This window comes from Helianthus annuus, chromosome 3 (assembly GCF_002127325.2).
Source record: "Helianthus annuus cultivar XRQ/B chromosome 3, HanXRQr2.0-SUNRISE, whole genome shotgun sequence".
Taxonomy (NCBI): Eukaryota; Viridiplantae; Streptophyta; class Magnoliopsida; order Asterales; family Asteraceae; genus Helianthus; species Helianthus annuus.
The window spans coordinates 121,277,179-121,296,764 of NC_035435.2; the positions used below are offsets into that span (position 1 = coordinate 121,277,179).

The 19,586-nt window shown below is 42.4% G+C and overlaps 1 protein-coding gene across 3 annotated transcripts; it reads right to left on the reverse strand.

The window, feature by feature from the left end:
- Positions 1-10,702: 10,702 nt before the first annotated feature.
- On the reverse strand, positions 10,703-14,883 carry LOC110929582 (SNF1-related protein kinase regulatory subunit beta-2). 3 transcript variants are annotated; one of them, XM_022172736.2, is made up of 5 exons: positions 14,604-14,772; positions 14,272-14,506; positions 14,015-14,142; positions 13,780-13,942; positions 10,703-11,182 (listed from the first exon to the last, which is right to left on the reverse strand). In XM_022172736.2, exons 2-5 carry the CDS (start codon positions 14,440-14,442, stop codon positions 10,847-10,849), a joined length of 798 nt encoding a protein of 265 aa, XP_022028428.1. In that variant the 5' UTR covers positions 14,443-14,506; positions 14,604-14,772; the 3' UTR covers positions 10,703-10,846. The 3 variants fall into 3 exon arrangements, with proteins under 3 accessions (XP_022028428.1, XP_035844327.1, XP_022028429.1); XM_035988434.1 differs by having other exon boundaries at positions 14,272-14,883; XM_022172737.2 differs by having other exon boundaries at positions 14,015-14,133; positions 14,272-14,771.
- Between the last annotated feature and the right edge of the window lie 4,703 nt (positions 14,884-19,586).

The window sequence follows — 19,586 nt, forward strand, 5'->3', positions numbered from 1 at the left end:
TGCTTTCTTCTGTTGGAAGTTTGGTGGTTATGGGGAAGCGTTTGGTGTGACCGTCTGACGTCCCTGTCTTTTCGGAGGCGAACAGTTGCTTTTGCAGTGACTTTCTGTCACATCAGCAGACCCTGTCGCCCATGCTTCCCGAAAAATGAGCCGACGTCTTCTCTCTCCTGTGACGTGTCAGTCATCTATTGGGCGCTTTTTCTGTTCCCTGACGGTCCACTACCCATCGCATTAAATGCGATGGGTATAAATATGGGGCGGTTATCTCTTTCTTCCTTCACTTTCAAATTCTAAGTGCAATTTCTCTCTACCTTCTTCTTCCCCTTTGTTCTATCTTTCACCTTTTTTCAAGTCGTCTTCTTCTTGATTTTTATCATGGCTGATAAGAATCCTACTCAAAAGAAAAGGAAACATAAGAGTAGAGCGCCTCCTGGTCCTGACCAGGCCCTGATTAACTGGAAAGAGGATGAATTCCAGAACCTCGTTAGAGGACATAACTTTCGACCTGAGTGGGGGGCTCGATATCCTCCGTCTGGGTCTACTGCACTGGATGCCCCCCCCCCCCCGCGGTTTTATCACTTTATACGCTGCTTTTTTCCGGGAAGGCAATTTTAGGTTGCCCATTACTAAGTTTGTTGCCGACGTTCTGAGAGGTTATGGTCTTCATATTTCTCAAATAAATGCTATTGGGCTCCCCCGGATTACTCACTTCGAGTTTGTTTGCCGGTCTTATCGAGTTGAACCGACGTTTCCAATGTTCAACACTTTTTATAGCGTGACATATTCTAGTGGTTTTTATTCCTTTCAAGCTAGGACGGGGGTTGTCCCGGTGTGTTCTGCTCCAATAAAGGGTATTCATGACTGGAAGCAGAAGTTTTTCTACATTCGTCGCGGCGTGATTCCGTCGGAGATGACGTACAGGCAGGTGGCTCAAGGGATCCCGAGGGTGGATCCATTGGAGGATTTTGCTGCCCAAGAATGGTATGGGAGGATAACCGCCAAGGCAACTGCCATTTCTCAGCTGGATGAAATGGCCTTGGTTGGTGCTGGGATGAGCATGCTATGGGTGCCTAAGCATCCTTTGGGTCAGCCTGTGTACAGTCATCGGGGCAAATGTATGATTCCTCTCTTATGTTGTTGGTTGTTTATTTCCTTTTAGGCTTTGTCATGTATCTTTAGTTTTGTTGTCTTTCTGCAGTTGGTTACAGCTTGTTGAATGCTTTGGATCCCAAGGCAGCGGGTGCTATGGTTGAAGCCATCCAGGCTGATGGTAACCCAACATGGCTAGATCAAATACGAGATCGCTTCTTACACCCTACCGATCAAAGTTTGAGCCGATATGCTGCTGAAGTTCTTGGTGAGGATGTTTGGGATAACTTTGTTAACTCTGATCAAGAGGATGTCATCGTTGTTTCCAGTGGGAGTTCTGGTTGGGGTGGCGAAGATCTAACGTCTCGTTCCGCGCGTGCAGGTACCGTGCCTGGTGGCGATGCTGAACCGGTACATGAGGTTGTTGGAGACGATGATGATGCGGAAGCGTCTATTGATCCGTCTGCTCAGTTGGAGACGAGGAAGAAAGCTCGGATTGATAGGTCTGGAAGGAGAGGGGAGGGAGTTAAGGGTGGAGCTGCCGGATCTTCTCGTAAGCGACCCTCCGTTCTTTCTTATCTAGATTATGTAGTAGTGTCTAATACGTTGTCTGGCTTAGGCCCTGGGGAGGTGCGTCAAGAGTCGGATCCTGATGATAGGGCTACTTTAACCGAGCATATGAAGAAGAAATCTTTGGATGACCATAAACGTCATCTTGATGAGCAAGCTGCTGCCCTTCTCGCGGCCAAGAGGGCTAAGCTTCAGAAAGAGGCTCCTCCGGCACCTTCAGAGTCTGAGGTTGACTTGGGTGTATTCAGTGGTGGTCGAGGAAACTTGTTGGAGGAGATATATGCTGCTTCTGCTCCTCGCCCTGGTGAGTTATTATTGACAGTATTTTTGTCTTGTTTCTTCTTTTGCGTTTGTTGATTGTTGCTTTGTTGCAGTGCTTAAAACGAGTAAGAAACTTCGACCAGTGGATATCTCTCAAATTACTCCACCTACTTCTCCGTCGAGGACTGTTGGTTTGACTCCTCCACGAGACGATGTTGAGGTGAATGTGGAGGGTGGTGAAACTGGAGGTGGAGGTGGTGCTGAAGGTGGTGGTGATGTTGGGGGTAATGAGACTGCGGGTAATGTTGCGGCGGGTGACAAGGGTAAGGGAATTGAACTTGATGTGGAGTCTAGTGAGACTACTCCGCCGCAGACCATTTATACCAAGCGTCCTCCTGGTGATGGAGTCGCATCTGGCACTGTGCGATCTTCGCACTTTGAACGTGTGCCTGAGGATTCGTGGGATAACCCGGCATGTGATGACATGCCTCATGCTCCCCGTTGTAATCTTGTGCAGGGTTCTCGTATGGATGATTTGGACAACTGTCATCAGTTTTTCTCTTTGGCTCTACCGCCCGCTGAGAGGATGTTTCAGAAAACCCGTAACCGTTTTGCTCTTATGGATGATCATGTTAGGGCTGGGGTCAACTTTTTTGCCACTTCTCAAGAAATCCTTCGTGAATGGCGGTTTATAGGGGAAGAGACTCTTGAGTTTGAAGCGTCTAAGAAGGTTTTCTCTGAGGAAAGAGAAAAGTTTAACGCGGAGAAGAAAGGGCTGCAATGGAGGGTTGCGGAAGCTGAGCGAAAGCTCGAAGAACAGAAAAAGTTGAATGAGCAGAAACAAAAAGATTGGGAATCTGCTTGCGCGCGCACGAACTCAGAGATGCAATCTCAGCGCGATGCTATTGTTCGTTTATCCGGTGAGAAGACGGCCTTGGCTGATGAGGCTAATCAGGTGCGGCTTGCTGCAGAGAAAAAGGAGAAATAGTATATTGCTCGGATTGACAAGCTAGAACTACTTGCGCAAGAAAAAGCGTCTGAATGTGAGACTGTTCAGCGTCTTCTTGATGAGAAGACGGCGGAGTGTCGTGCCTCTGAACTCCTTGCTGAGGAAACCGCAGCTGATACTAGGTGGTTGTTATCTCGTGGTGTTCCCCTGGTAACTTTTCTTCTCTTTTGTTTTTCCTTTTTGTTTTTTGCGTGTTCTTCCTTGTCATTTTATTTACTCCCTGTGTTTCGTGTAGCTTGCTGATCGTATCGTACATTCGTCGGAACTTGCCAACTATATGTTTGAGTTGGGCGTGGCAGGTTATAACAGCGGACGCAAGTTTGGGTATGCTGAGGGTAGATTAGCTGCTGCCAACAACGATAAGGATTACAAGTTTGAGTTGTATAAGGCTGATTGTGATGGTGCGTATGCTGAGAAGCGTCGAGCATTTGCGATGCTTGACTTTGCTGTTGTGAAGGCTGCTGGTAAATTGGCCCTCAAAGTTGATGGAGTTGCTTTGTTGAAGAAAGCATTGGGAGATGACGGCGCTGGTGGTGCAGGTGGTGCTGGTCCCAGCCGTCCCTAAGTGGAAGTTTCCGGCCTGTGTGCCGCGTATAGCCTTGTATGGGCTTGTAATGGTGTTTTAAGACAATTTCATATTTCGTACCTGCGGTTCTATGTATTTTGACAAATGTGTTGCTACTTTGATTATGTTTATGCAAATTTTGAAATCGTCATAATATGTGCATGTTTTAATTACTTTGATTAGGTGTCACGAATGAATGATGGCACTGACAGGTGATGTTGCGTTACTACAACGTTTTTATTCTGTCGTTTAAGTATGCGCGCTTGCATGTGACATACGAAGTGATCGAGTTGCAGGTTATTGTGTGAGCTCAGCTGGGATCACAGCCTTGGGAGCATTACAATGTTTAGTTGCCTTGCTATCGATATTTTCGTGTTTATGTGGGCACGAAGTTATGTTTTTTGGCGTTTTTGTAGGCTTTGGTTGTGTTTTTCGACCCGGCTGTGCACTTGGTTGTGACGAGCCTTGGAGGTCTACAACGTTTCCTATGGTCGAGCCATTGATGTTTTCGTGTACGCCCGAAGTGATAAATGCAGTTGTGACAAAAAATTTGCATGAAGTAAATATAGCCAAACACTTCTTGTATTAGGTAAATGTGTCGGCGATTCGCCCTATACGATTACATGTTTATATGTAGCATTTTCGTAACTGTTGGGCGTTCCAGGTTCGTGGAACCTCTTTGTCGTTCATGGTGCGTAGCTTGTATGCTCCCTTGCCGAGGACCTCATCAATAATGTACGGGCCTTCCCACTTGGGAGCCAGTTTTCCCGGTTTTTCTGCGTTGGACGCTTCATTGTCCCTTAAGACATAATCGCCTGGGTTGAAGGTGCAGATCCGGACTCGGGAGTTGTAATATTTTTCAAGCTTTGTCTTGTATTTGGCTTCGTTGATTGCTGCCATCTCTCTCCGTTCTTCTAGGAGGTCCAGGTCGATCCTCCTTTCTTCTTCGTTATTGATCAGATTCATGGAGAGCATTCTCGGCGATGGAAGCCCGATTTCTGCTGGAATCACAGCCTCGGACCCATAGACCAAGCTGAACGGTGTTTCCCCATTGCTTGTCTTGGGCATTGTTCTATGGGCCCATAATATGCTTGGTAGCTCGTCGACCCATCCTCGTCTTTTTTCACCGAGTCTTGCTTTGATGCCATCAACGATGCTCTTATTGACTGCTTCAACTTGACCATTCCCTTGCGGATGTGCGACCGACGAGAAGGTGTGTTCAATGTTTAGTTCCTTGAACCATCGTTCGAGATCATCTGCTGCAAAATTTGTACCATTGTCGGTGATAATTCGGAGTGGAAGGCCGAAACGACATATGATTTGTTCCCAGATAAATCGTTTAACGACTGCCGATGTGGTTGACGCAAGTGCTTTTGCTTCTACCCACTTGGTGAAGTAATCGACCGCGACGATAATGAACTTGACTGCCCCCGGAGCTTCTGGGAAGGGGCCCACCATGTCTATGCCCCATTGCTGGAAGGGCCATGCGGTTGTTACTGGCACCAACTCGTTTTTTGGACGCATGGTTTTTGGTGCATGCCGTTGGCAGCCGCTGCATTTCCTTAATTCCTTCACGGCATCGAGGTGCATTCCGGGCCAGTAGTAACCGGCGTTCATTACTTTAGCCACTACCATGCGCGGCCCGGCGTGGATGCCGCAGATGCCTTCATGTACTTCCCGGATCAGATAATTTGCGTCGTCGGCGTCAACACATCTCAGCAGAGGGCCGAGATATGACTTTCGGTACAATATCCCGTCCGCCATTTGATAATGTTCTGATTTATACTGGATCTTCCGCGCCTCAGCTTTATTTTCTGGGAGTATCCCGGACTGTAAGTACATGATGATGGGTGTCATCCAGGACGTGGTTCCTGTTTGGATGACGCTGACTTCTCGGAGTGGAACAGACGGGTTGCTTAAAACTTCTATGCGTACGTCTTTGGCTAGGTGCTGAAAACTTGTTGACGCAAGCTTGCTTAAGGCGTCTGCCGGCTTGTTTTCGCTGCGGTTTATGTGGTGCACCTTGTAAGAATAGAAGGTTTGCAGCAACGTCTTTGCTTGGTTGAGATAGAGTGCCATTATGTCGCCCTTGGCTTCGTATTGACCGTTGATTTGGCCTGCCACTAGCATGGAGTCCACATGTGCCTCAATATGTCGGACTCCCATTTTGATTGCTAAGCGCAAGCCGGCCAGAAAGGCTTCATACTCTGCTTCGTTATTTGTGCTCTTGAAGTCTAGACGTATGGCGTAAGTGAACTCGTTTTTGTCAGGGCTCACTAGCCGTAGCCCCGCGCCTGCCCCATCTTCGTTGGACGCACCGTCAGTATACAACATCCATGGTTCTTCAGTTTGTTTTTTCTCCGCTTTCTCCATCGCCTTACACTCTCTGTCTTTGTCATCGGGGACTTCTGTCATGAAGTCTGCCAAAACTTGGCCTTTTATCGACGGTCGTGGTCTGAAGACTACGTTGTGTCCCCCTAGCTCTATCGCCCATTTGGCCAACCTTCCTGATATTTCCGGCCTTGCTAGGATATTCCCAATATTGTAATTTGTTAACACGTGGATGACGTGATTGGCGAAATATCGGCGTAGCCTTCTTGACGCGTGAATCAGTGCAAGGACAAGCTTTTCCATGATTGCGTATCTTGTTTCTGGGTCGGTTAAGGTTCTGGACACATAATACACAGGTGTTTGGACACCTTGTCGATCCACCAGCAATACGGCACCGACGGCCCTGTCGGAAGCTGAGAGGTACAAAACCAAAGGCTCTCCTTTGTTTGGTGCGGTTAGAGTTGGCAGCTTGATGAGACAGTTTTTCATCTCGCGGAACGCATTTTCTGCTTCCGGAGTCCATTGGAATTGTGTTTTCTTCATGCAGTTTCGCAAGGTCTTGATGAATGGGAAAGATTTTGCCGCGTGGTTAGCTAGGAATCGATTGAGGGCTGCCAATCGTCCTGCGAGCTTTTGCATATCTTTGATGCTTGTTGGTGAAGGCATCCTCTCTATGGCCTGGACCTTTTCTGGGTTCACCTTAAAACCATCTTTGGTGACTATGAAGCCCAGAAACTTTCCTTCCTCCATTCCAAATGAGCACTTTGCTGGATTCAGTTTGATGCTCACACTGCGCAGCGTGTTGAAGGTTTTCTGAATATTTACCAGCATCGCGCTCTCCTCCCTGCTCATGATTACCAGATCGTCCATGTATACCTCGATGTATTTACCGATGGCGTCACTAAATGTTTCGTTCATCAACCGTTGATACGTAGCACCTGCATTCTTTAAGCCGAACGGCATCTTGGTGTAGCAGTATAGCCCCGTTGGCGTGCGGAATGCGGTTTTATCCTCGTCTTGAACAGCCATCTGGACCTGGTGGTATCCCTTGTAGCAATCCAGAAAACATTTCCACCGAAATGTTGCCAAAGAATCTATTTTCTCGTCTATGTCTGGCAACGCATAGCAGTCACGGGGGCATGCTTTGTTCAGATCCTTGTAGTCGACGCACATTCGCCAACTGCCATTCGGTTTCTTTACCATAACTGGGCTTGCCACCCACGTTTGGTACCGGACTTCCCTGATGATTCCTGCGTTTAGCAGTTCTAACACTTGTTCTTTCATTGCATCATGTTTGATGTCCCCCAGGTGTCGTTTGGCATGCACTACTGGCTTCGCATCCTCTGAGACGTTTAGCCGGTGTTCCGCTATATGCCGTGGAACACCAACCATATCGGCCGGTGTCCAGGCGAACACGTCCATGTTGTCATGCAGTAATTTCTTTAGCGCCGCACGCGTTAGGTCAGACATCGCGGGTCCCAGAGTGACTGTTTGTTCTGGGTATGCGCTATTCAATACCCATTTTTCTGCCTCTCTGCGCGGTGCGGGCTTGCTTGCTTTTGCCGGCCTGATTTCGTCTGTTGCTAGCACTTCCTTGCTTGCGTATATCAGCGCAATGCCTGTTTCGGTTGGAAAGCCTATGGCGGAATGTGGTGCGGAACAGATCATACTGAAATCTCCTTGGGATTCTCGTCCTAAGAGGATGTCATGTCTTGAATGTGCCGGTAGCACCATGAATGTGACTTCTTCAGTTCTTGAATTTCTCCCATCAGAAAGTAGTACTGGGAAAGATATTTGCCCTAGGGGAAAGACGGCCTCGTTGCAGAATCCAGTTAATGGGTAGTCAACTGGTTCTAGGCGCGCCTTATCCTCTTGGTCGAATTGATTGAAGCACTGTTCATATATGATGTCTGCGGTGCTTCCGGGATCAATAAAGATGTAATCTGTTTGGTAGTGGCCGATCACCCCTGGAATGACTATTGGCCGCTTTTCTCTTGGACCTCCCCTGACAATTGGGAACACTACTTGCTTCTCGCGCCATGAATCATCCTGTGCGCGTTTGTTGTAGTTTTTTCTTGGTCGCCGTGGTCCTCCTTGCACCATATGAGTTTCTAGCTTTCTGAGCTTCTTGTTGTCTGGACCTTCATCTCTTCGTTGTATCTGGCGGTAATCGCGCTTTCCTCCTTTGACTAAGTGACCGAGCTTCCCGTCTCTTAGAGCTCTTTTGATTTCTTGTTTTAAGCTGAAGCAATCATCGGTCAAGTGGCCCGTGTCTTTGTGGAATTCACATAAGAGATTTGGGTCCTGACCCCTTTTGTTGCGCATCTGCAAGGGTGGTTTGAATTGATGGTTCTCTGTAGCTAAGACTTCAGAAGGTGTTTTGGTTAGTGGAGTCCACTGCTTTTCTCTATTTTCGCGCTTTACTTCTTTTCGATGGGCTATCTGATTGATCGTATGGCGTGCGTCGTCCCGTGGGGGGCTTCTTTCTCTGTTCCCAGAGGCCCTCCAGGGTTGATTTCTGCCCCTTCTGTTGTTTCGATCATGATGGTTGTGTGCGCGCTGACGGTGATCGTCACCGGTCAGTTGCCTATCCGTCTGCGCAATGGTCTTGGCTGCTTCAATGAAGGTTTCCCAGTCTTTGGGTCCTCCATCTCGCCCTTTGATTCTTTTAACCAGATCATCGCACTTGACTGCTCTCATGAAGTGTGCACGCATCATTTTTTCTGGTATGTCTCCGATCTCTAGACATTCTTTGTTATACCTTGTAATGAAATCTTCTACGCTTTCATAATCTTTTCTCCATATGTTCAGACAATCACCTGAATCTCTTGCTTGTCTTCGTTGCTGAGAGAAGTGTGCCAAGAACTTCTCTCGGAAGTCGACCCACGATTTGATTTTGCCAGCCGGTAGGTTGTCGAACCAAATGCGCGCCGCGCCGACGAATGTCTGAGCAAACAGGTGGCACCATGTTGGTAAGTTCCATCCGCCTGTTGCTCCCGCACCTTTAAATACCTGAAGGTGATCGTCTGGGTCCGTCAACCCATTGTATTTACCTACGTTGTGTGGTAACTTTGTTTTGTCGATGGCTGCGCACGCGATTTCTGGAATGAATTTTGAATTTTCAGCCATGTCCTCAGGACGATAGCTCAAAGTGAAGTCATGCTCTGCTTTGGGGTTGTACCCCGCGCGCTTGGTTGGTTTGTAAGCCTCGTGTTCTGGAGGAAGTCTGCTAAACACCGTGGATTCTGCCTTGTACGTTGGGTCGTCTTCCTCCTCTTCCCATTCTGTATTCATGTTGCGTGCGCCCAAACGGGTTTGGATCGGCCTTCGTTGTTGATTGGAAGTTTGGACGAAGTTGCTCTCTGTTTCCGCATAGGTATCGCGCGTGTCTTGTATGCTGGGTCTTCTGACCTGTTGCACTGGTTCTCTTTCTGGTCGTAAGTTCCACGCGTTTGTCTGCTGAGCCGTGTGTGTACTCAGAGACCTTGGTTGTGGAGTTACGAACGCTGATTGGTTAGCCTGTGCTTGGAGCAAGGCTTGTTGTGCGTTGAGCTGCGTATAAACGAGGTTTATAGACGCCATCTGTTCGGCATACTAGGAAGCCAGAGTTTTTCCTTCGGGTAGCCCTAAAAGTGCAGAATAGTTGAGTTGTGCTTGTTCCGATGGCACCGAAGGGCCTGGCCCATGGCTTACAGTCTGCATCGGCGGTGGGGTTTGATGTAACATCCCCGTTGGAGGTTGGAGAGCAGCCCCGTTTGTGGTTTGAGTAATGATTCTTGTTGGTGTTTGGAAAATGGGTCCAGTTGTGGTCTGGCTAGCAGCCCTGGACGCACTTCCAAAAATGGACGGAAACTCGTTGTTCAGCTGACCTTCCTGGATGGTCTCGTTCCTTTGACCGCGTTGGACGTGTGCCGTGTCCGAAACGAGTTCAAAAGAAGAGATTTCTCCGTCAGCTGGGTGTGAATGATTTTGGTCTGCCATTTTCACGAGTGTTTCTAAAAGAGAAAAAGAGGTGAGAGTGGTCTTGCAAAAAAGCGGATGGCGCCAATGTTGAAACAATGGTTAACACCAAAGATAACCAAGAGGGTCGTTTCACTTATGGGGTTCAACCTCTTCTCTTGCTCGTATCAAAGGCCTGAGATCTGCAAAACAGTAAACACCGTTAGTCTCGTTAAGAGGGGAAAATGGGGTTTTCCCTCTTAACCAGGCTCCGGCGTGAGAATAAGTACTGCTCTGAGATGAATAAAACAGTGTGTGTATAGAGTGAGTAAAGAGAGCCAAGATCCTTAACCTGAATGATGAAGGGTCCTATTTATAGCCGGATGGTGAAGAAGGAGGAAGCAGCTGTGCCAGATGTGGGTGTGCGCCAGCTGTCCGACCAAAAGGAATATCCTCTTGGTCTGCTCTGTCGCGAAGGGTGTAGTGGTACACGTGGCGTCCTTCTATTTGCTTACGCTGGATACCTCGTACTGGTTGCGTCAGACTTGCTCCCTGGATCGTCGCAGGCCTATGTGGCCTTCTCTTAATGGTGACACGTGTTGTCCTTTATGTTGGGCAAAGCATCTTTGATGCCAGCTATGAACCGCCTAGATGTCTTCTGGAAGCTTCTAGAAGGTCCTGGTGACATGGGTGCCTTGTGTGCACAAAAAGTGGTGTGGTCCCTGCCATGTGGGCAGGGAATTGGGACCATACCTCTTCAAAAAGAAAAGAAAATTTGATTATAAACCAAACCAAATAAGGGTTGTTTCAAATTTTACAACCCGGCCCATTTACAACGGTCCAGGTTGTTTGCTTTTGAGATTCCGGACGGGTTTTGCCCATCCCCAGCTGCGGGTTACTCGATCCTTTCGCAGTTTTGTCACATGACAAAGCACATATTGAATGTAAACGACATAAAATTCTTTATAAATCAAGATTCTGCCTTTTTTCCTAAACTATAAAACTCAATGCCTCCAATATGTAGTTTCTGGTTTGTAAACCCCAAATAAAACAAACAAAAAAGAAAGAAAATAAAAAAAAAATCACTTTCTTACTTTCTTGAATGGCTTGTAAAGCACCGTTGTTACAAATTTGGAGCGAAATCGCTGCGATGAACTCAGCGCAACAACAGGTTGATTGCTACCGTCTCTCTTAACATATAAATGGTTCAAATTGGCTGGTAATGGCTTGTGAAGAGCCTGTTGGAAGTTCTTGGATGAAGATGGTTGATTTAGAGGCATTTGTTGTAGCAACGGGGGCAGTTCGGGCAGTTTCTCGCCAAAATCTTGTAATGTGAAGCCGGCATTGTTGTAGCTTGATACCGGGGAAGAAGGGCATTCCGGTTCTTCATCTCGTCCCCCATTTTCGGAGTAACTTTCCTGAAATGTCAAAAAACCGAAACTTTGAACAAAAGATCCATATTTTTTTTTTTCTAAATAATGAGGCATTTTGTTCATCAAGATAGCGGACTTCATTTTCTTCAATACAATACAATACAAAACCAATTATAAGCAGAGTTTACATATTAAGATAGCGGACTTCATTTGTGTTGTCACATCCAATTACTTTCTCGTGACTTGTAAGCAGTGGCGGATACATAATTTTCTTAAGGGGGGCATAACACGGCACGGGTAGGCAAAAATGGGTGAGCAATATCATACCCATTGCATGTATGATACATATATGGATAACCGAAGAAGATTTATAGAATATCAATTAAGGTGTTCTTAGAAGTATGTAGTTAAATATGATTTCTTAATTATTGAGTTTCAAGTTCAATTAAAACTAAAATTTGTATATGTATAATGATTCATGGCTACATTTAGGTTCTCATAGCGCTGCAAATAAACCGAACGTCTAGCGAATAGTTTATGAACCGTTTGGCGGGAAGTTCGTTTACGTTCGTTCGTTTAGTAACTGGACGAACATGTACAAGAAATTTTGTTCGATTACTTAACTAAACGAGAACATGAATAAAGGTCTTATTCGTTCAATTTTGTTCGTGAACATTCGGTTATGCATTCTTGAGCGTTCATTCATTTACGTTTCTTTATGTTGTTCTTTATATATTTATGTTCATTTATGAGTAAATTACGTTTTTGGCCCCTGTGGTTATATCACTTTTACTATATTAGCCTAAAATAAGAATTTTTAACATATCTGCCCCCATGGTCTCTATAACTAACTATTTTAGCCCCTAAGTCTAACCATTTTAGCCTCTATGGTCTCCATAACTAACCATTTTGGCCCCATGATCTCTAGACTTATGGGCCAAAATGGTTAGTTATAGAAACTATTTGGGGGCATATATGTTTAAAATTCTTATTTTGGGCTAATATAGTAAAAGTGATATAACCACAAGGGCCGAAAACGCAATTTACTCGTTCATTTATTTATTGTATCTAAATGTTTTATATTCTTTAATTCTTATTTATTTATTACCATAACAAATAAAATAGGAAACCATATCCCCACCATGTTTATGTACCGTTCCCTCTCCTTCTCATTATTCACATCGATGAATACTATTGACCCCCGTCCGACGATTAGGGCTTCACGTTCCCGCACTGCTCCCTCCGCCATCCACCTCTAGCCTATGCCGCCTTCGCTGATTTTATTTGTATTTGTGAACATGTTCATTTCCTTAACACAAAATCCCAAATAACGCAAACCGATTAACCAAAACTAAAATGGTTCAACTTCTGGTTTGTTATCAAGAGTTTGTTAATACATGTTAACTTTCAAAATAGTATGAACGTTATGTTATTGTCTTGAATTAACTATCCAAACAACATACGAGTTGGAATCTTTCAAAATAATAAAATTTGAACTAAAATATAATAACCCAACCCACCACCCTTTCCCCTTCTCACGTCCCGCTCTTTGTTTTGTGATCCCAGGCCCATGACACCAACAACAGCGCACAACAGGTCTTCATCAGGCAGCAGCAACAACTTCGGATTCCGCCGGAGAATAGTAAATTATGGCCACTACACTCATGAAAACAGCATCTTCATCACTTTTTTCGAGTATGGTTCAATTATTTTGTTGTTTTCTTGTTTTTTTTTTATTTTTAGGAGAAATAAAATTGTTCAAAATTTTAGTTGTTTTGTTGTTTTTTGAAACTTTAGTTGGCTGATTTTGTTGTTTTAGTTAAAGTTTAGTGTGTTTAAATGGTTAGTTACAAGGAATAAACAATTAAACTAGGGCTTGATTTTAAAATAAAAAATTATGAAGTTCGGTGATGATTGTTTAAGTGTTTAGTGTTAAAAATTAGTTGTATATGTTATATAGAGAAAGATTTGCTTAGACCATTAGCTCTAAATGATGTTTGTATAGATTTTAAAAAATAAAAACTCGTAGGGCGACATTTTAAATATATTTGTAACGACGTTTGACGTGTTTTTGATGATTATATAAATTTTAGCTTGATATTCTTTTATTTTGCATGACCCGACCCGAACTGACCCGATATGAACCGAAATTTTTTTCATATACCTAAGGGCCTAAAATCTTTAAAAATATTCCGCACCTCCATGAAAAAATCATGGGTCCGCCACTGCATGAAATATTTAAAAAATCTACTTAAACTTTACGGTCCAGTCCGGTTTTATACGGTTGGTTTTAGGTATAAACCACAAACCAAACCGTTCACTATGGTTTGCAATTTTTGAAATCGACCGACCAAAATTTTAGATAAAAAACCGACCGCAAAACTAAACTGATAACCAGTTTGAACGGTTTCACAATTTCGAACCAAACCGTGAACACCCCTACCTACTTTTAGTCACAATTCACCCACATGAAAACACTCTTAAACTTTCTAAACCCACTATTTCTAGAAAGATCCATATTTAAAACAATAGGCATAAGTATCTATGTGATTCTCATAGTTATGTAATTCAAGTTTATAACACAACTTCAAATTATGCAAAAATGAATCAATACAAAGAAACATGACAAGAATGCAACATACCTTCAAGTCCAAAATGTTAAAAACATTCCCTATATCATCAAGTTCATGTGGTAAATCAGAAGCATAAGTCCACCGCCCATCAACAACAAATCGATAATGGTAAACGCCAACGTTTAACACCTTAACGATAAAGAAATCGCTGCCCGAACACTCTAATAACTCCCTGATCAACACAAAATATGATCAAGAAAGCACAAAACCATAGCAATAATATATAAATACTTTATGAACAAACCTTGTCCTCCAGTTATCCCATGACCCCTCAATTGCAATTTCTGTGCCACCATGAATCCATCTTATCACCACTGGCATACTCTTTTCTTGATTCACAGATTTATATTCATCTCTTTGAACCTGCACAATCTAAAATTATTAAACCATAAGTGGGACCCATAAAAACCAAACCAAACCAACACAAGACTGAATCTTGAGGATACTATATATAATATGTCTATATGTGTATATATATAATAGTTTGACTGTTTGAGTTACCTGAGGCGTGTGAGAAGCTGAAGCCCTATGGTGGGGAAGCATATGCGCAGGATAGCTGCTGCTGCTGTTTCTATCACTAACATGCGCCTGAGCATGACCACATTCCATGAAGCACTCATCTTGATCAAACTGTTTACCCTTTGCTTGTTCTCTGACACTAACATTACCCATTACTTATTTACTGTCACCCACTTAAAACCCTAATCTTGATTCAATCAAGATCTCAACTTTAAGTCTTTAACAATCAAGAAATGATGAAGAACAGAAGAAAGAAAATACCCAAATCAGAAAGGTAAATTTTTGTTACTTAAAAAAGGGAAATTGACAGATACCCATCACATAGGAGCAGGTAACATGATTTTAGCAGCTTTGCTATGATTGATGGAAGCTCCCCTTTTTGTCCTCTTTATTTTTCACACAAAAACACAAAGTGACTCTGTTTTTTTTCTCTCACTAAAACCCTGGTTCTTGTTGGAGAAAAAGGCTACTGTGTGTTTATTCTCCAATGAGTTTGGAGGATCTTTTGGTTCTAAGGGTGAACGGGGCGCAATCGGTGAAGTGATCGGTGAACCATTTCCCCGATCGGGAACACCGCCGCCATCCCCGCAGGGTCCCGAATCGGGGGTGAAGATGGGCATGGACTCACCGATGGAGGAGGGGGGAAGTTTGGTGGGCCAGCTGAGCATCAACCAATCATAGATTTTCTTTGTTTTTTTTTTTTTTTTGAATAAAAAAATAAGGGGAGTTAAGAGGGGAGTGGCGCCATCAAATGGGGGTGTTAGGGGAGTTTAAGAGGGGAGTTGACGTGGCACACGGGGATTGGTTTGGCGTAAGAGAGGGGACTCACCTATTAGGTGAGCACCCCCTTCACCCTAATATTTTTATATTTAGGCACTTGGAGGAAATTAATTTCTCTTTATGCAGGTTATTAAATTAATTATTTGTACAAAGTTCAATTTTTTATTTTTGTTATTATTGTAAAGAAAATAATTAGGTATGAAAGTTAGAAGAAAATACTTTTTTTAATGTTTATTTTATACAAAGGAATGTTACATCATTTAGATCATTGTGTTGTGTATTTAGTTAATTACCCTTGGTAGTCCTTTAACAATCATAAATTGTTTATTAACAATGGTGTGTGGGTAGGATATTTTGATTTTATGAATAGCGTGTCAGTTTTACATACAAATAACTATTTTCAACAATGAAATTAGAATAACATTAAACCGTAAAACACATAAGAACGTTGAACTACAAATGCGTGTTGCAACGTGTTAACTCGTAAAATTTAGATTGAAACGTAAAACAATAAATTTGTAAAAGATGAAAAGTATATAAGACCAAAGTTGAAACTTGAAAGTAAAAAAATTGTTAGGGTCAAAGATGAAAAATAGTTTGTGCCAATGTGGTAGAAAATCAAAAGCATAAGACCATGTGTAGTGGTAAATCAAAATAATGCCCCCACCATGGGGCATTATTCGACACGTGTCATCCCAGTCAGCATGGGGCATTATAGCATAAAGTGGTGTAGTGGGCCATTATTCCAATAACGCCTATGTAATCATTTCCCAATTATTTTTTTTAATTTAAAACATAAAAAGCTTCATTAATCTAAAATAAAAATTACACTACTTGAAAAATAAAAACGAAATAAAAAACAGAAAATAAAAAAACCTAAAAAAAATAAAGTTAAAAAAAAAAGGATGATCTAGAGTCCATATTTTTCTCGAATTTTTTGACGACGCATTTGCGCAAGTATCAACGCATCGCCTTGGAGGTGGTCGATAGGTTTGGACAAAAACTCAATGTCCTTTTCCATTTGCCTCGCCTCTTGCATCTCGTTAAACTTTTTTGTTTCGGCCACTCGTTCTTTCATAACCTCATAACGTTGGTGGCCGAGGCCGCGAATGTCTTGGAGACGACGGTTCATCTCCTCGAAATCTTCCTTTAACTCGAGATCCGAAGACGACTCGACCGTTTTTTCCCGGTTCGCTTATCCTTTCTTCTACCTTGCGGTCGGGTCAACTCTTCTTGAAGTTCTTCGTCAACGTCCACCACCTCATTTAAATCGACATTGCGGGCATCCGATGTCGGAGTTGAAGGATCAACGGAGGATGATGTTTTTGACCTTTTAGCTCGACGTCTACTACTAGACGTCATTGGATTAACTAGCGCCCACTTTGGACTTTTTCGTAGTAGATCCCAACACTTATAGTACGTGAAAGGGCATTTCGTCCTCTCGAACTCCTCCAAAGTCCTCGTTAAAACCCCGACGTCACTTTCACCGCTCGGGCGAGTATCATAGTTACGTTGCTAAACTTCTTGGAACGCGTGAGACTTGTTGTTGATGTCGGTCCATTTGCTACAAATGGAATCTTTGTCCCAATGTTCGCCTTGACCCCACGTGCTAAAAAAGAGTGCACGAACCCTATCCCAAAAACGGGTCCCGTTTGAAAGTTTACTACAAATTAAAAAAAAAGTAAAAATATAAGTTGTATGTTAAAAATAAAAGTAAAAAATATGTAAAAAAAAAAATATAAGAGTTACCGGTTTCTTCGTCCTCCGAAATGTCGAGCCACGCCCGAGTCAACGTGAATTCCTCTTCCTTCGTCCATTTAATGGTATTTTTTGTACGTCGAGGTTCGTCCTTTTCCTTCTTCTAATGCGACCTTCTGCCGCGTTTCGATTTCTCTTGCACCGATTCGGGTTGCGTCTCCGGCACGACATCGACATCGGGTTCGGATTCGGCTTGTTGTTGTGACGGTTGCGACCCACCGGCTTGACCATAGCCGAAAGTGGGAGGCACAAACGGAGTGGCGCCACTCAAGTAAGCCGCGTACGTTAAAAAGCTCGGGTTCATGTCTTGAAGGTTATACGGGTTTGCGGTTGGGTTGTGTTCGGGTTCGTGGGTCTTGCGGGGACACCAAAAGGGGGTCGGAATGGATGCATGATTGTATAAAAAATAGGGGAAAGTGGGTTTTTTTTATAAAAAATAAGAGAAAATAGGAGAGAATGTAAGAGTTTTTTTATAAAAAAATAGGAGAAAGTGGGTTGATATATATATAGTGGGTAAATTTTTGAATTAAAAAAAATTAAATACATTTGACCGTTTGGCAACGGTCCAATCTCGCACCCCAATACAATTTCAGCGTTTTAGTTAAAACGCCAAACGAATTTTTTTTCGAAAAAACGCCCGGAAACGTCTGGTGTAATGGGGGACGGGGCGTTATCCAGCGTTTTTTTTGAAAAATTTTTAAAAACCACGCCCCACTACGGGTGGTCTAAGAATGAAAAATATACAAAAATTAAATAGTAAAAATGTCTCACAACTAAAATTTGATAAATAATATGTAGTTAATTAATTAATATATATTATAAATCGGAATGTTTTACTATTTTTTAATAAAGAGTATATTACTTCCACGTTATCTTTTACATATATGTCGGATCTGAGGGAGTGTGTAGTGTGTGTTTTTTATTAAACAGTTAAACAAGAACTGCCATTTTTTGGACGGAACTGACATGTTTCAAGAATGTGAGGGATGGAAATGGTACAAATTTGAAATTTGGTCTGAACTGGCATAAGTGGACAAACCACGGGGACGAAAATAGCAGTTAACTCTAAACAAATATAGAAACTTAATCAAAACAGATTATACAAACACATCAACACTATTAGATTTGGGAATAATTACACAATGATTCTGTCATATTCAAATGCTTCAATACAATCACAAGGTACAGAATACTCCCCCTCACAGGTGAACTGTCTCTCACTAAGTTCTTATGCCAATTGGCTCTTACACTGTGTTCCAGAGTTTACTAACGGAAGGAAAGGAAAGGAAACAAAGAGAAAGTAAAAATATTTTGTGTTCCAGAGTTTCATTTAAGGAAGGAAAAGAAAAGAAAATAAAACATGTCGTGTTCCCGAGTTTCATTTAAGGAAGGAAAAGAAAGGAAATGACGGGAAAGCTAGGCTAAATTCTTTAATTTTTCTTTCCTTCCGATTTGGGAGGAAATGGTGGGAAAGTCATCTTTTATTTTCCTTTCTCGTCCTTTCCTTTCTCACTTTTGTTTTCTTTTCTTATCCCTCGTTAAGTTAACTCGGGAACAGAGCGTTAGTGTTAAATTTCAATGAATAAGAAGAACTATATTTATAGGAGGAGAGAACTGCTGGTGATGTCATCATGAAAGCGACTCCTAACAATTCATTATACGATGTAACTGAAAGCAGTAGTAAAACTGCTAGATAGTTACACTATTACATTAGACTATTGCTTCTAGTTTAAATAAGAGAAAACAACTGGATTCTCTAAACCTGCTGGTGTGAACCAATACTTCTAGTAATCCGGAACTTCTTGTCTTTGACTTGTTTACTTGATCTTCTAGTCTTCAGTTTTGACTTCTGTTGACTTGTTGACCAACACTTTGATATTCCATCATTTGTTCTTCTATTTTTTTAATCTTGAAAGCATCAGTTTTGTATCAGTGGTAGTTTGAGCAATTGTTTTGGGAAGCCTTTAAGGGAGAAAACTTCTGGATCAAGGATTCTACTTCAACTTATTCCATCAAGCATGGAAGATAGTTTCCTTAAGTTTTGACTTTCATAATCAGCAGATCTTATATAACCAAACAATATAGGTTGGTAATTTAAACTTATTTATTACTTCTTCATGTTCATTGACCCGTGCGATACAAAACATGTCACTAAGGCTCTTTTGGAGATCAATCTAATCCAACCTGGCGATATAGTTTAAACACAGATTATATTTGGGTATTATTATTATTATGTAATATTTAGTAATTATATTCTTAAGTATTTAAACAAGATAATATTTAATTTAAATAGTATTTAGTTACAAAAATATAAATAGTAAATGTATACTTAAATCTAGTCAAACCTTATTAAATATCATTAATAATAATAATAATAATAATAATAATAATTATTGAGGGTGACTTAGAAACTATTGCATAAAGGACTTGTATCATACGTAACAAAATTAATACTAAGCGTCGTCTTAAAGCGAAGTGTAAATTTAGATTAAAATAAATTTCTTATATACAACTTCAAAGTTATTTTATATAAAACTTCATACAACTTTAAAGTTTATTATCATCATACTCAGTATAGCCCACCAATAGCAAAGCTAAGGTAGGGTCTGAGGAGGGTAAGATGTAGACAGCCTTACCTCTACCTTGTAGGAATAGAGAGTCAGCTTCCGGTGAGACCCCCGGCTCGATAGTGGTTTTGTATCAAGCCTTGGACATAAGGCACATAATACTCAGCAATTGAGACAAACGCCGATTAGTGC